This window comes from Trematomus bernacchii, unplaced genomic scaffold (genome assembly GCF_902827165.1).
Source record: "Trematomus bernacchii unplaced genomic scaffold, fTreBer1.1, whole genome shotgun sequence".
NCBI classification, from domain to species: domain Eukaryota; kingdom Metazoa; phylum Chordata; class Actinopteri; order Perciformes; family Nototheniidae; genus Trematomus; species Trematomus bernacchii.
The window spans coordinates 13,661,886-13,676,642 of NW_022987313.1; the positions used below are offsets into that span (position 1 = coordinate 13,661,886).

General features: G+C 41.7%; 1 protein-coding gene across 4 annotated transcripts in view; it reads left to right on the forward strand.

The window, feature by feature from the left end:
• The window catches only part of daam2 (dishevelled associated activator of morphogenesis 2), a 97,053-nt gene that overhangs the window by 73,577 nt on the left and 8,719 nt on the right, over window positions 1-14,757 (forward strand). For 3 of the 4 annotated variants that reach the window (XM_034146758.1, XM_034146907.1, XM_034146824.1), the window contains exons 12-24: window positions 139-197; window positions 292-476; window positions 1,157-1,453; window positions 1,681-1,788; window positions 3,221-3,250; window positions 4,719-4,825; window positions 6,388-6,472; window positions 6,943-7,049; window positions 7,795-7,883; window positions 11,271-11,439; window positions 12,504-12,611; window positions 12,833-12,893; window positions 13,475-13,606. In XM_034146758.1, the coding sequence (XP_034002649.1) occupies window positions 139-197; window positions 292-476; window positions 1,157-1,453; window positions 1,681-1,788; window positions 3,221-3,250; window positions 4,719-4,825; window positions 6,388-6,472; window positions 6,943-7,049; window positions 7,795-7,883; window positions 11,271-11,439; window positions 12,504-12,611; window positions 12,833-12,893; window positions 13,475-13,606 (1,537 nt within the window). The remainder of the gene's footprint in view (window positions 1-138; window positions 198-291; window positions 477-1,156; window positions 1,454-1,680; window positions 1,789-3,220; window positions 3,251-4,718; window positions 4,826-6,387; window positions 6,473-6,942; window positions 7,050-7,794; window positions 7,884-11,270; window positions 11,440-12,503; window positions 12,612-12,832; window positions 12,894-13,474; window positions 13,607-14,757) is intronic. The other variant, XM_034146999.1, reaches the window with a different exon arrangement.

Genomic DNA, 14,757 nt, shown 5'->3' on the forward strand with positions numbered 1-14,757 from the left:
TTTTCAGTTGATTTCCAACCCAAATATTGAATTTGCCTTGACTTGGTTGTACTGCTGTTGACCCCTACATGTGAGAGTTTTGTGCAAGTTTATGTCTGTTTTTGTTTCTGTGCTCATTTGTGTCTGCCTGCTTCACAGGTTGGTCAATGAGAATGAGGTGAAACAGTGGCGAGAACAGGCAGAGAAGTTCAGGAAAGGTAAGACTTGTTTGACACACTGCACTCTGCAGGTTGAAAGGGAAAATGCATCTTGTAATATACCATGCTTTGTTTTGCCATTCTGTCATTTCAGATCATTTAGAGCTGCTAGGTAAACTAGAGAAGAAGGAGCGAGAGTGTGAAACCAAGACCCAGGAAAAGGATGACATGATGAAGACATTGAACAAAATGAAGGACAAACTCCAGCGTGAGGGAGTGGAGCTTCGCTCAGCCAGGGAACAAGTCCATGACCTGTCCTCACGCATCAATAACATATCTGTGAGCAGTGTTGCTTTTTATTCAACCTTACAACAAAACATAAATCACCCTGTCTGAATCGGTGATATGCTGCTCTTTAATTAATTAATTGTGTTTATCTTATTTTGGACAGATTTCTCTGTTTTGTCAACAGCCCAGTAAATAATGTTAAATACAAAAACACAACAAATTGATAGAAATCATATCTGCTTGATTGACTGCAGTTCCTAATAAGATTTGTTCAATGTGCATTTAGCTTAGCAAAAACACGCAGGAAATGGTCAACGTTGCCTTCCAGCCGCTCCACAGCTTTCATATTTACTCTTTGAACATGTACTGTATGTGTTATTGACAAAGATACCAAGACAAATAAAGATAGCTAATTGAGACTAGCTTATTTTATCTTATGCATAGAAGATAATTACATTTAAAAGGCTGGGCCCAGTAACTGACTTTTCTGAGGAGTCATTGTGTTTTGGATGTATTGTTTGCTACTTTGCTAGCTAACAAGATATCATTTTAGTTGGACTGTTTTTGGGGAATTAGAAAGCAGTTTTTTCCTCTTTTTTCATGAAAGCTAGCTATTTAACCCTGCTTCCAATACATATGCTGAGCTAGTTTGTGTTTAAATTGCATCTTTGCTGCAATGAAATGTTATTCAAAACATTGTATAACTTTTATTTCTCTCTCCCAACCTATAGGGGATGGGTGTGTCTTTCCCGCCTCCTCCTCCTCCCCCTGGCAGCCCCATGGCTCCACCTCCACCACCTATGATGGGTGGCTGTCCACCACCTCCTCCTCCGCTGCCGTTTAGCTGCCCGCCTCCTCCGCCGCCTCCTCCCCCACCTGGAGCACCGCCTCCTCCACCAGGAGCCCCTCCCATTTTCGGAGCTCCGCCTCCTCCTATTCTCTCTTCATTCAACTCCAACATGCGCTCCAAGTCCATCCCTACGCCTTCTCATCCTCTGAAGTCCTTCAACTGGGCCAAACTAGGAGAGGTGAGAAGATCTGCTCTGCCAAACTCTAATTCAATTTTAAAGAACAAAAAAAATCACATTTGCAACCAAACCTATTAATGAAAGCAACCATTGTCCAAAATCTGAGATCATTACATCAGAAAAATCCATGTTTTTCTGTTGCATTAAGATTCTTTTACAGCCAAAAATAATATAATTATGTAGAAGTTTTTTTTAATCAACCCGTTGTGCCCTTTAACCCTTTTCAGAATGTGATCAACGGCACCATCTGGAATGACATCGATGACCTGAGAGCTTTCAAGATTCTTGACCTCAAGGACATCGAGAAGATGTTTTCCGCCTATCAGAGACAACAGGTTTGGATTTTCTACCAAGTGGGATACAGTGTGTGTTTTGGCGAGGATGAAAATATAGACCCAGAAATCCATTTTATGCCTCTTGTTTTAATAACTGCTGCATTTGGACTTGGACGTGATTCTCTAGCGTGTGCGTATAAGTGTGTGTGGTGGGTTGAAGGGTGGGATGTTGTAAGAGGTCTCTTGAGAGTGCTAAGAGTCCAGCTCCAGGCTAACATGAACAGCTGTTCACTACTGAATGCTGTATTGTAGAAACGCCTCTGAGCTCGAGCTTTGCCATGATATCTGCGGTGTATTAGTGTGAGAAATGGGGAATTGACTGGGTCATCACGGGCTCATGGAACAGGGCAACACTGAGGAAACACCAGGGAAGTCACGAGGAGTCACGACACAGGAAGCGTTTTAATAAAGCACACGGCTTAAAATAAAGAGGCAATTGACTAAAGCATGTTCAACCAGGGACTTACTAATACAGGATAATTGCCGTATGCGTGCCTTCGGGGCGACACCATACAGGACATAGCAATTACTTCCCTCAATGCTACAAAGTTATTACACACCACTTGTCATGGGATAATGTTATATGCATTAATTGATATGTTTTACTGCGTCAAAGTGGAACTTTAATATGCCGTAATGATTTTCAAATATTCACATCAGTGGAAGAGTAATGCTAGGCAAAGTCTCTGAAGAGGCATTACTATTGTTGAATTCCTTTACAAGGTATTTTACTGCCATGCTTAAAAGCCTTCTGACAGCTTAAAGCACAACTTCTCTTTTCAGGCTTTTATTAAAGAGTAATAATTCATTTGGGGCTGTTGCTGATGCTTATTTACTGTGTGTATTTATTTATACAGAGCAGGCTTTTATTGGCACGGGCCAGCGGTTAAATGGCCATCTCTAAGGATATAGCCACATAAAAACCCAAGGTCTGCCTGGCTTTGACGACCTTGCTCGATTTAGCAAGAGTGCGATTCCATTCAACTGCGATATTGCAAAGTTTATTCACCGCATAATTGCTTTTCTTAACTTGTCATTGGTTTTTCTTTCAAAATGGACTTTTGTTTACATTCCCCCTTCTGTAGGTTCAGTTACCACACTCATTTTTCATGTTCCTTGTCAAGACAGATGTAGATGCAATCAAAAGAATACATTATAACAGAGTCGTGACCTCTTTTGAAAATACTGAAACCAAAATAGAACAGAGTTTAAAAGCTTTTCTGTTCACCTATGCAGAGAAAATTGCAATATTTTTTCATGAGCCTGTGATGAGTTGGACATTAGATTATTATTGCTTCCCAGCTTCAGCTTGTAGTATGCACAGTTGTAGTTCCTTGCTCTATGGTCACCTCTTTTTTTCTGCTTGAAATGCTAATCTTTGCATGTGTTTTCAATTTGTTTGTCTCTCTGCACTCTACGAATGCCTGGGCAGGAGCTGCTCACTAACCAATCCTTCAAACAGGTGAGTTAAAGCTTTTTCAGGATCTTTATTTCATGGTTACCTACCTCCAATGCTCTATCTTCTTCTCCTCTGCCATGTTTCTTTGTTACAAACTAGGTATAGTTGCAATATAAATACTGTGAAACTATTAAAACGTTCAATCCATGAAAAACGTTCCTGTATCCAGAAACTTTAAATGAGCCATCAGCACTTCAGTACAGTTATGATGTCACAGAATTAGAGAAATAAGCTGCAATGACAGTGAAGGGACGCCAATAGCAGTGATGCAGTAGAACCATAAAGAATTAGCAAACAAAGCAGATTGGGCTTTTTAAAGAGACAGGCGCTAAAACTGAGCGTTTCTGACAGAAATGTAATACAGGTTTATCTAGATAGACCATATGATACACGTAATGTGTTTTTTGAACATTAAAGCATGTAAACATATTCTAGTAGAAACCCAAAATCTCTCTATGCAGCTGAAACTGTGCATAGAATGTCTCCTTTAATTCTCATAATTCATCATCATTAACTTAGCAGGAAACATCTGAATTGAAATGCAGCCACTTGCATGTCCAACCTTCATGTGTCTTGGCACAAGAACAAAAGAAAACAGTTTGCAATTTGATCAATTGATAACTTCTATAAAAGATTAAGGGGCTTTTCTCCAGTTACATAGGGTTGAGTGCACAGTCTAGAAACAAGTTGGCAAAGCTGCCTTTAGTGCGTAGGCAGAGAGGGTTTTGGCGGGCTCCGTGAATGGGAGTTGTCCCCCTAACCCAGTGCCAACCTCAAGCTGTTGCCAGGCACTGCGGGTCAACGCAGGCATGGAAAACGGCACTTTCTTTATAAGCTGCATCTGTTTTAAATACGTCATAGCCGCTAACCTCAAAAATAACGTTTTCTGGCAACAGTATGCTGGCTTAGACCAGAAATAGGTTGTGTTTTACATGCAGCCCTGACCGTTATTCTCAGACATGTATTCCCTCTCCTTGTGGAATGTTAATACTACATTTGTGTGACTGGCCTGAACCAAGTCTTGCACAGTGTTTTTCCTGTTCCTTGAGAGTTTTATAGGTCTGCCTGCATTGTGTTTGCTGTGGTGACTCGCCAAATAAAATCTTCCCCCGCAGGAATTGATTTATATTTCTTTCTTGCAAACGGCATACATAATGTGAATTATTCCACATCTTTTTTAAAACATGTTTTCATACAGCATCCACAATTCAGTTCAGGGTTTATAATAAGACGTGCATTATGCATTCAGGGTCAGTGGCTGAGACCTCTTAAAGTATTTGGATGGAGTGCAACATGTTAGTATGCTACGTGCTTGATGTTGCAAAAGTTCATGTCAATTCTCAACAAGTTACGGATGTCAAACAGATGTGAGAAGAAGCACTGAGCAGGCTTTGCATTTCAATGTTAGCTCTCTTATAGATGGAACCATGTTGCAAATGTAATCTAGATCTCTGTCTTTCTCATTCTGCAGAAAGAGACGGGCTCCATGGATGACATATACGTCAGCACGCGGAAGGTCAAGGAGCTGTCAGTCATCGATGGCCGACGTGCACAGAATTGTGTCATTCTTCTTTCAAAGTACGTGTTCCAGCAAGAATCATCAATCATGTTTTGTTGTACAGTACTATCAGTAATCTTCTAGTTTTTATCTTAGATTCAATTGTGAAGAGATGCCCTGAGCACTGAAACAGGAAACACTTTGGGTCAGGGGTTAGAGATGTTACTCAGGGTAAGATGCTTGAGGCAGGTGCTTCTTGTGTCTGCTACAGGAAATGTGTTTTTAATGGACACACGAGGACATCTGTCCGTGTAATTGAATAACCAATGGTAAGAGCAAGCTTAGTCATATGACAGACAGAAAGCATTATCCAGGATGTGTCCCTGGAGTGTTTAGATTATGAGGTTTTTGTCTATTTTTAGACATTGAAGTGCTATTAGTCTCCCCAATAAAGGGACAATTTACCCCCAACATACCATTTTTCTTCTTATTTTCTAAGTGGTATTTGTACATTTTATTTAAGGATATTTCGGTCTGCCTTGTCTCCAATATGATGGAACTAGATGGCACTAGTCATTTGCATTTTTTTTAATTCATTTGAAAAACTCAAAAGAAATGTTGTTTTCCAGAAATCATGACACAGACTTGTGAACAGTTCCATGTAGGAACTATTTTCTTACACTCACCAACCGTATCAATGTGCAGTGTAAGTTGTGAAAGTTGAATATACAACTGTACTTTTTAATGTGTATGAAAAACTTGAGGAAAACATGAATTGTGTCCTTATCTGCTGAGCTGTTTAGTTAAACAGTTCAGAAAGCCTCTTGTTCGTAAGTAGATGCTTCCTTTTGCACGGTCATATGATTTGCGGGTGTAGCTGGGTAGAAAGAAAATAGTTCCTACATGAAACTGCTCACAGCTAATTTTGGGGATGGTCTTCAGTAACCAGGTCATTATATTTTTCAAAGACATTTTTAATTGTGTTTTTTTAAATCTAATTCCATTATAATGGCCGATATCTCCAACACACCAAAACAATCTGGATTAATGAATAACTAATAATATACATATATGTTTGAGTTTGGGTTGAACAGTCCCTTTTAAGCCATATGAAATAATGCAAATGACCCTGCTCCTCCCAAGAGGCTTTAAGGCTTACTTTGTGTAAACTGTAATCAATTGACATCATTTAAAATCCACCCAACAGTATGGTTACCATTTGTGTGTCTTCTTATGGCAATGATCCAAAGCCCTTTCACAAATTTGAACCAAACCCCCCCTCCCTTTACAGATCGATAAAGAGGGTTCCTGAGAGCCTTCTCCATCTGACATGCTGCAGCACTGTCCCTAAACCCACTCTCGTGTCAATAGAAAATTACCCTCGGGTACGAACTAGATCCAAATGGGGTCAGCAGCTGGTCAATAAGGCTTTGACGCACAGACTAACAATGCTGTTATTGATCCTAACGCAACCCAGCACACTTAACATGCACTGAAAACAGCTGGCATTGCTCCCGGGAGTTGACTAGGGTCCAGATCAGAGTATTAGTTACAGTTTTCTCTACACTGTTTGTAATGTGCCAATTAATTACATTTAATGTAATCTAATTACAACCCCTTCCAATTTGCTTCTCCCTTGCAGGTTAAAAATGAGCAATGAAGAGATCAAGAGGGCGATCCTGGAGATGGACGAGAGGGAAGAGCTGTCCAAAGATATGCTGGAGCAGGTGAGGGTGGGGGATGATGTAAATATCAAAAAAGGGGCTAATCAAGTCTCTTATGGGTAGACATGTATTTGTTTAAGTGGTTTGATGTTCTCTGCTTGATCAGAACTCATTGAAGACAAAGTTATAGATTTCATATATTTAAAAAAAAAAGAAACATCCTGATATTTTTTTAAAGGGCCGAGATCTTTTCAATTTATTCCAGCCTTTTAATTTTTACTGATAAAGTTTTGGAATGATTTACACATATTACAGCATAATGTATATAGCTAATCAACGGAAAGAAACGAGCTAATAGGGGCCGCCGTATTGTTGAATTGGTTAAGCTGGTGGCCAATGTACTGGGCTCTCGGTCCCTAAGCAGAGGACCGGGGGTTGGAATCCTGAAATCCTGAACAATCTTTAGATACTATGCATGAAGTATGCTCCACAGCCTTAGCATCTGGATAAACTCTGACTTTGCATCCTTGCAGCTGCTGAAGTTTGTCCCGGAGAAGAGTGACATCGATCTCTTGGAGGAGCACAAACACGAGCTGGAGCGCATGGCAAGGGCTGATCGCTTCCTCTTTGAAATGAGCAGGTACACAGGTCTACATTATTATAAAATAATACTATTCATTTGTAACGTTAAGATATGGTGATGAACATCTGTGTCACAAAGGTCAGTGTCTCTGTTATAAAACACAATAGGTCTGTCTATTGTCAGCATTTGAAATGGAGCATTTCCAAAGTGAACAACATGCAGATTTTGTGCAGGATCAAGACATAAGCCAGTTACCACAAATAGATCCTAAAATCCTGCAGAGTATGATGTCTGTTCAAAAGCAACGTGGGGGGGCTGGGATGAAAAACAAGCCTCTAACTTTGAACAATTCATCATTTAGCTGTGAAAAGAAGCCACGACGGCCCTCTGAGGACTCCCATCACATCAGACAGTGGAGAATGTTTAAATAAGCGCATTTCTTCCTTTCTCCGAATCTGGTCCATTTTCTTTAGATAATTAAACCTTTTCATTTCCTTCCGTGAAATATTACCCTGTCCACTTTCTTCCCCTTTGACCACATCTCCTTTGGTCCCAGGAATACATCTGGGATTTAGTTATTTCTTTTTTTTGTTGCCATTTAATATCCCTCATCCGTCCTTGAAATTCCCATTCTCTGCCTCTGTGAACTTTTGGGCAGGTTTAACAAAGCCATTTGTCAACTCCCCAATTTGATGGGAGCCTGTTTGACGATAAAAGGCCTGTGAAAACTGAGAGGGGGAGTTTTGCACGATTGGGTGACTTCAAGCTTTGAACTTACACTCCCCTTTTTTCCCTTCATCAGAATTGACCACTACCAGCAGAGACTGCAGGCTCTGTTCTTTAAGAAGAAGTTTGCAGAGCGTCTAGGCGAAACCAAGCCTAAGGTTGAAGGTAAGGACAAACACCTCCTAGGACACTAAAAGGCTTAACTCTTAAGTGATTATATAGAGGATAATGGCGGCAATATTCTATATTGTTAACATTTGAACAAATAAATCAATCATAATATCTATTTTCTGCTAAAGCATACATCTTATACTGTATATCCCTGCCACAGAGCTGTGTTGTTGTACACAAACTAATAAATGCCACGCCACTGAAAACACCCACTTAAAGAGGCACTTTTTTGCATTTTGGGGTTGTCCCTTTCCTGTAGTGTGTTATATATGTACATGATCGGCTAAGGGGCGGTTAATCTCTTAAGCGATTGACCAATCAAAACAGAGCCAGCCAGCTAACCAATCAGAGCAGACTTGGCTCTGGTTTCAGACGGAGGGTGAAAAGAGGGGCTGCAGCACAGGCAGTATGAGAAACATAAGCTCTACCAGGGGCGTCGCCTGGACCTGAAAACATTCGGGGCTTAGCCCACAGTGGCGGCGGCGCTACAGTGGAATATTCTACTGCAACACTCCCCACACGCACACACACAGTATACCCGCGACTGTTACAATGAAGGCTCGATCATCAGCTCACGGCATATAGGCAGGGGTAAAGTGCTATTTTTTATGAGTGGGGGGGAGACCTAACCTCCTCTAGGGAATATATTGAAGTTAAAAGCATCAATCTGGTGCACTTTGAGAGCAACATTAAGAGATCTATGGATACATGTCTCAACACCCATTTGAAACAGAACTGTAAACAGATTTACTTTTTCTTTAAGGATATTTTACTAATCACTCCCCTTTTAAACTCTATTCTTGTTTTACTGCCATATAGTATTTCATAACTGTTTTTCCTTTATTCGCTTTATTTTTTTTATAACTATAATGATCATATGCCGCGGAAATAATCTTTTGAATAATTTGTGACCAAACCGTTTGAGACCCACTGAGATAACTTAGACTAAAGTTAAGTATCTAAACACTCAGAGAGTCCTTTAGCTCACCTGAGTCTCTCAGTCTGAATGGAGAGGACTCTCCTCCAGCTTCTTGTGGAACAAACAGCTCCTTATGTCCGTTTATCAGCTAGCTAACCAGATGCTAACAACACGGTCCCTGCTGGCACCGGTCCCTCTCTCTCTCTCTCTCTCTCTCTCTCTCTCTCTCTCTCTCTCTCTCTCTCTCTCTCTCTCTCTCTCTCTCTCTCTCCCTCTAAATGCGCTATTGCCACACACACACAGAGCCGAGCTTGAATGACACAAGCACACGTTTATTTCCATGCAACTCTCTGATTGGTCTGGTGTCATGCCTCTGTTGCATTCACTGAACTCGGGAAATTACAGTCCTGCCGTCCTCTCTTGTGTCATGATGAGGTTCACGTAAAGCACGGTTAATGTATTATATTATTGAGGGAGAATTGTCCGGGGCTACAGAAAAAACATTCGGGGCTAAAGCCCCGGATGCCCAGGCCAGGCGACGCCACTGAGCTCTACCGTTAGATACGTACTTGCCCAAAGGATTGTCCTTACCAGAGTTCAAGACTTCAGACCAATCAGAACATAGTATTTGGGAGCTAATGGGTTAGTACATTTTTGTCTCAAGTCACTGTCCAAGAACAAAGCTACTAAACAACCCTCACCCTAAACAGAAATGGAGCAAGCTATAATAATTGTACAGAACATGCTTTGAGGGCGTGCCACATACACATGATTGTACACGTCTAGAAGCAAAAACATACACTGAAAATGTCAGCATCTTTGATCACTTTGAACTAATGCTATTCATCATGACATGAGAAAATCTTTCTCTGTACTAAGTGTGCACATGTGTATGCATGGTGAGAGCGGTTGGCCAATTGTGCATTGGCCCAGGGTAGTTTTTCCCCTCCAGCCAGCTTCCAGGTTACCAAGGAGGCTGTTTTGGAAAGCTGGCCCATGTTGCGATGGGAAAGCCTTTCATAAACACTTCAAAGACCCAGGAAAAAGGCATCCAATGAGGTCTATAGACTTGTGTGCTCATGGGTGTGTCACTACTGAGCTGTCCTAAGGACTGTTTAAGCAAGAGATCATTGAAAAACACCATTCTGCTGGCCTTAATGCCCTTTTCCTACTCTCACCCATCACATTATATTTTCCAGCAGTGTCTTATTTGCAGCGCTAAACATAGACTTTATTAAAGAAGTGAATTGACTCACCGCAACATCGCCCGTTGGTTGTTAGGCTGCGGTTTTAATGATTTTGATTTTGGCATTTTGAGAGGCACTGTTTTGTTGTTTTGGAACCAGAAGTGACCAGTACAACGGACTCTGGTGAACTTTACGATTAACCTTCATGAACTGAAAACCAATTGTAAAGGAGTTCAAGTTTTAACACAGAAAACATTCAAACCACACAACAGTGTTCTAGCGATCGGTCAATCACAAGATGGCAACGCCCCGAAGCATACCCCCATTAATCGTCTATTTTACTCTTAATGGTACCACCATTTACAACATTGAAAAAAAGACTATGGATTAAACCTATTCGGAAAATGTTGAGAATTGTTTTCCTAGCCTTCTATAAAATCTGACTTCTTTAAGCAACTAGTAGGGTCGCCCCCTGCTGGACACCAGAGAGAAAGCAAGGCTCACACCCGAAGGTTGCCACTTGACTGTGGCTTGTTTGTCAGATAGCCCATCCATTTATTTATTGTTTGACATCTATTACTGGAAAACGAAAGTGTGAGCAGAGGAAACAACCTGTGAGTTTTGAGTATTGAGTCAAGCCTTAACAATCACTGTTATTGGATCCAAATGTTCCCAGACCACAATGTCCATCGATGCCCGTAATAAAGCCTCTATCCCCTTTTATTATTGGTGTTACTTTGTCATATAGTCTAGATGAGACTACATTTCCCTGGACCACCCAGCATGTTCAATAGAAGCATTTCATAAGACCGCCAGCAGAACCCCGTCAGCAGAGCCAGAAGAACGATTCCCATGCTGTATCACTGCAGAGCGAACTGTAACAATAACAATGTGGGCTCTGTTAATGATTTTCACATTCACACTGAGGTTTCCTCTGCGGAGAGAGGGAACCACCTGCACTCTGCCAGACAAGTCTGTTCTCAGGGGGGACAGGAACAACCCCTTCCCCTCTGCTGTTTTATGGATGGATGGAGAGACTTGATGGGTTTCCCTACTCGGCTGCCCAGTTGTTGTGGGGAATATTGATCAATCATCATGAAGGATTACAAAAATTAAGGAAAGATGAGATGCGTGTGCATGGGGGCTGAGTAGAGAAACAGAATGGAATAAGGCTAGTCTTATAATATAAGTGATGCACTAAGCAAAGTGCACACGTATCAATCACCGACTCTATGATCTCTCCAGCTGCTTCTCTCTTTATCCATCTTCCTCCAGCGATCCTGAATGCATCCAAGGAGGTGGTGCGGAGCAAGAGGCTGACTCAGATCCTGGAGGTTGTGCTGGCCTTCGGCAACTTCATGAACAAGGGCCAGAGAGGAAACGCCTACGGCTTCAAGGTCTCCAGCCTCAACAAGATCGCTGACACCAAGTCCAGCATAGACAGGTGATCGGGGGGGGGGACTGTTGTGACTCCGTTTTTCCATAGAGAGATAAATGTCCTCTCAATTCCAGAGTTCCTTTATAAATGTGAAAAACAGGGACTGCTAGCAACTTATATAGCATGATACTTCTACTTTTGGTATACTTTTAAAACTTTTTATGTGCAAAATATGCATTATCAAATGGTAACATTTTGTTGATTTAAAAAATACCTTTACAAAATTGCATGAAAAAAAAGCGTTTGCCTGTAGTGCCTCCGCTTCTCTAAACCACAGTTACTCAGCTGCAATTTCATACATTTCCTGTTTGTATCACCCAAAGCATTAGGGGAGCTGTAGTACATAGGGCCAACATTCCTGAAAATATAAGTACATTTTTGACAATACTTTTAAGGTCCCATCCAGCATACAGTATGCAGTCTCCGCAGCAAAGTAGGAGGGTTCGACTCCTGAGCCCACCAAACATTTCATGTCCTCCCCTCTATCTCCCCCTTTCAACTCTAATAAAGGCAATCTCTGGCCCGAAAAAGAAAACTCCCATCAATATGGTCAATGTGGTCAATATAGTAAGAAAATATCAATTTGCATTTTTCTTTGTAAAAGCGTTGTATAGCATTTCAACTATTTGCATCCCAGATAGTGGTATTACATTCCATTTCATGTAGCTGATGCTTTTATCCAAAGCGACTTGAAATAAGTGCAATAAACGATAAAGATTCCAACTCAGAGCAACAAGAAAAGTGCTGACATATTCTCTCCAAAAAGACAGACCATTGTAAGTGCTGGTGCACAAATCAAACTCTTAAGCTGCTAATTGTTTTTATTTTCATGGCCAAGGTACAAGTACAACAGGTGGGTTTATCTAAGTTCATCCAAGCGACTTCACTGGAAATTTCAATATATCGCAATCCTAGTGAATGCCACTTAAATGAATAACAAAGTGTTAAAACAGCCAAGGATTCAAAGGGTTAAATAAGAGTATTAAAGGTGATACTTTAACTCGACAAGAAGAAGTGTTTCCTCGATTACTTTGGTTAAAAACCTTTTGTCTTCACTTCTGTCTCTACAGGAACATCACCATGCTGCACTACCTGATCATGATCATGGAGAAGAACTACAATGACACGCTGCACATCCAGAACGACCTCTGCAGTGTACCCGAGGCTGCCAAAGTCAAGTGAGTGCACAAGTATTTACAGTGGGGGAAGGGAGATAGTCCTACGTGCATGTGTTATATAATATTACAGTGAAGACTCAATTAAAAAATGTAAGTCTTTTCTAATTTTACTTGTGAAAAAGTCACTGAAAATGTAAATAAGGTCCCAAGTTGCACGCCAAAACTAGTCAGGGAGTGCAGTACAAGACATTTTCCTTCATGTTTTTTTTCTCCTTGACTAGTTTGTCGGAGTTGGAAAAAGAGGTTCACAATATCAGAAGTGGACTGAAGGCTCTAGAGGCGGTGAGTTGTTGTGCGTTTGTGTCACGTTCCCTCCCGTTGGTTCTACTCCTGTCTGTAATTATGTGTTGGAGCAGGGCAGAGATGGACAGCAGGGTGAAGTGTTTAAGTGCTGGTAACTTTACACACCGACAAGAAACGGAACATTTGTAGCAATACACAGAAACACGGATGTACAACACATGCACCCGCTCAGGAGGGCACATCAAAGAACCACACGTCACAGAGATGGAAAAACAGTGATTTTTGATGTGAAACTCCATTATTCAATGTTAGAACTGGTTTTAATCACCGGGTGGGCTTGTTTTGAAGAGGAGGACACCTGCGGAAAATCCAGCTCCTTGTAAAAGAGTCCTAAGCGATGACCAATGAAGGAATCCTAACCGGCAACTTACTGTAAACTCCCACGTTACTTCACGATGGCATCAAACTGTCCTTGTTCTTGTTTTGAGACCCCTATGAAAAAGACGTTTTCTTCTGTCCCCGTCTTCCTTTTCCCTTAAAGCACACAATTACTGTGCCTCATGATTTGACCATCGTTGGTTTTTTAAATCACGCGTCTCTTGTCTTGTTCTCCCCTGCAGGAGCTGCTCTACCAGCAGAGCAGGACGAGGGAACGCGGGGACAAGTTTGTGGCTGTGATCGGAGACTTCATCACCGTCGCTGGCTTCAGCTTTTCTGAACTGGAGGACCAGCTGAGCGAAGCCAAGGACAAGGTAACTGCATAACCTTTATGTAGTGGACAGACAGAGGAGGAGTGAGCAAAGATACTCGAGAGAGAAACCCACCTCTTTGCATCCCTCTGTGTCCAGTGTACACAGACGTGAGCAGCGCCATCTTTTTTCGTTCTACTTCTACACTCCTTCTTAGTGCAACAAATGGCCTTTTGAACCCTACTGGCTCATGCATTGATGTTTGTATTCAATGGTGTAAGCTACAGCTATCAGTGGGACTGTGGGAATCCCCAAATACAGTGTTTAAAACATCTATTTAAACATTTTATTTAATAAAAAAGGCCTTAGGTACTGTTAGCATCCAGGTGCCGACTCATTGGAAGATTTTAACCTCTTACCTTGTTTGCTATGAGGTTCATGAGAGTTTGAATGAAGACAGGAGGAAGGGCTCGAGGGGGTTGAACAGAGCCTCCCCTCAACTTAATTATTTGTTCAAAGAGGAGGTCGGTTAAAATATTGGAGGGAAAGTGGGGAAGTTTGAACGTCATGGGGAAGGAACGGGAGGAGCAGGACACCGCTGACTACTGTAAAACAAAAGGACCTGTGTGTGTGTGTGTGTGTGTGTGTGTGTGTGTGTGTGTGTGTGTGTGTGTGTGTGTGTGTGTGTGTGTGTGTGTGTGTGTGGTGTGTGTGTGTGTGTGTGTGTGTGTGTGTGTGTGTGTGTGTGTGTGTGTGTGTGTGTGTGTGTGTGTGTGTGTGTGTGTGTGTGTGTGTGTGTGTGTGTGTGTGTGTGTGTGTGTGTGTGTGTGTGTGTGTGTGTGTGTGTGTGTGTGTGTGTGTGTGTGTGTGTGTGTGTGTGTGTGTGTGTGTGTGTGTGTGTGTGTGTGTGTGTGTGTGTGTGTGTGTGTGTGTGTGTGTGTGTGTTGTGTGTGTGTGTGTGTGTGTGTGTGTGTGTGTGTGTGTGTGTGTGTGTGTGTGTGTGTGTGTGTGTGTGTGTGTGTGTGTGTGTGTGTGTGTGTGTGTGTGTGTGTGTGTGTGTCTCATTACCTTGTCAAGGCTCTCTGATGCTCCGTTAAATATGGAAGTGTGTGTGCGTTGCGGCTCAAGAAAGTAGAGGAGAATGAATAAACAGTAAAGCTCCATGGCAACAAATGTGCCTCGCCAGACATTACTACATACATTACAAGGGATTA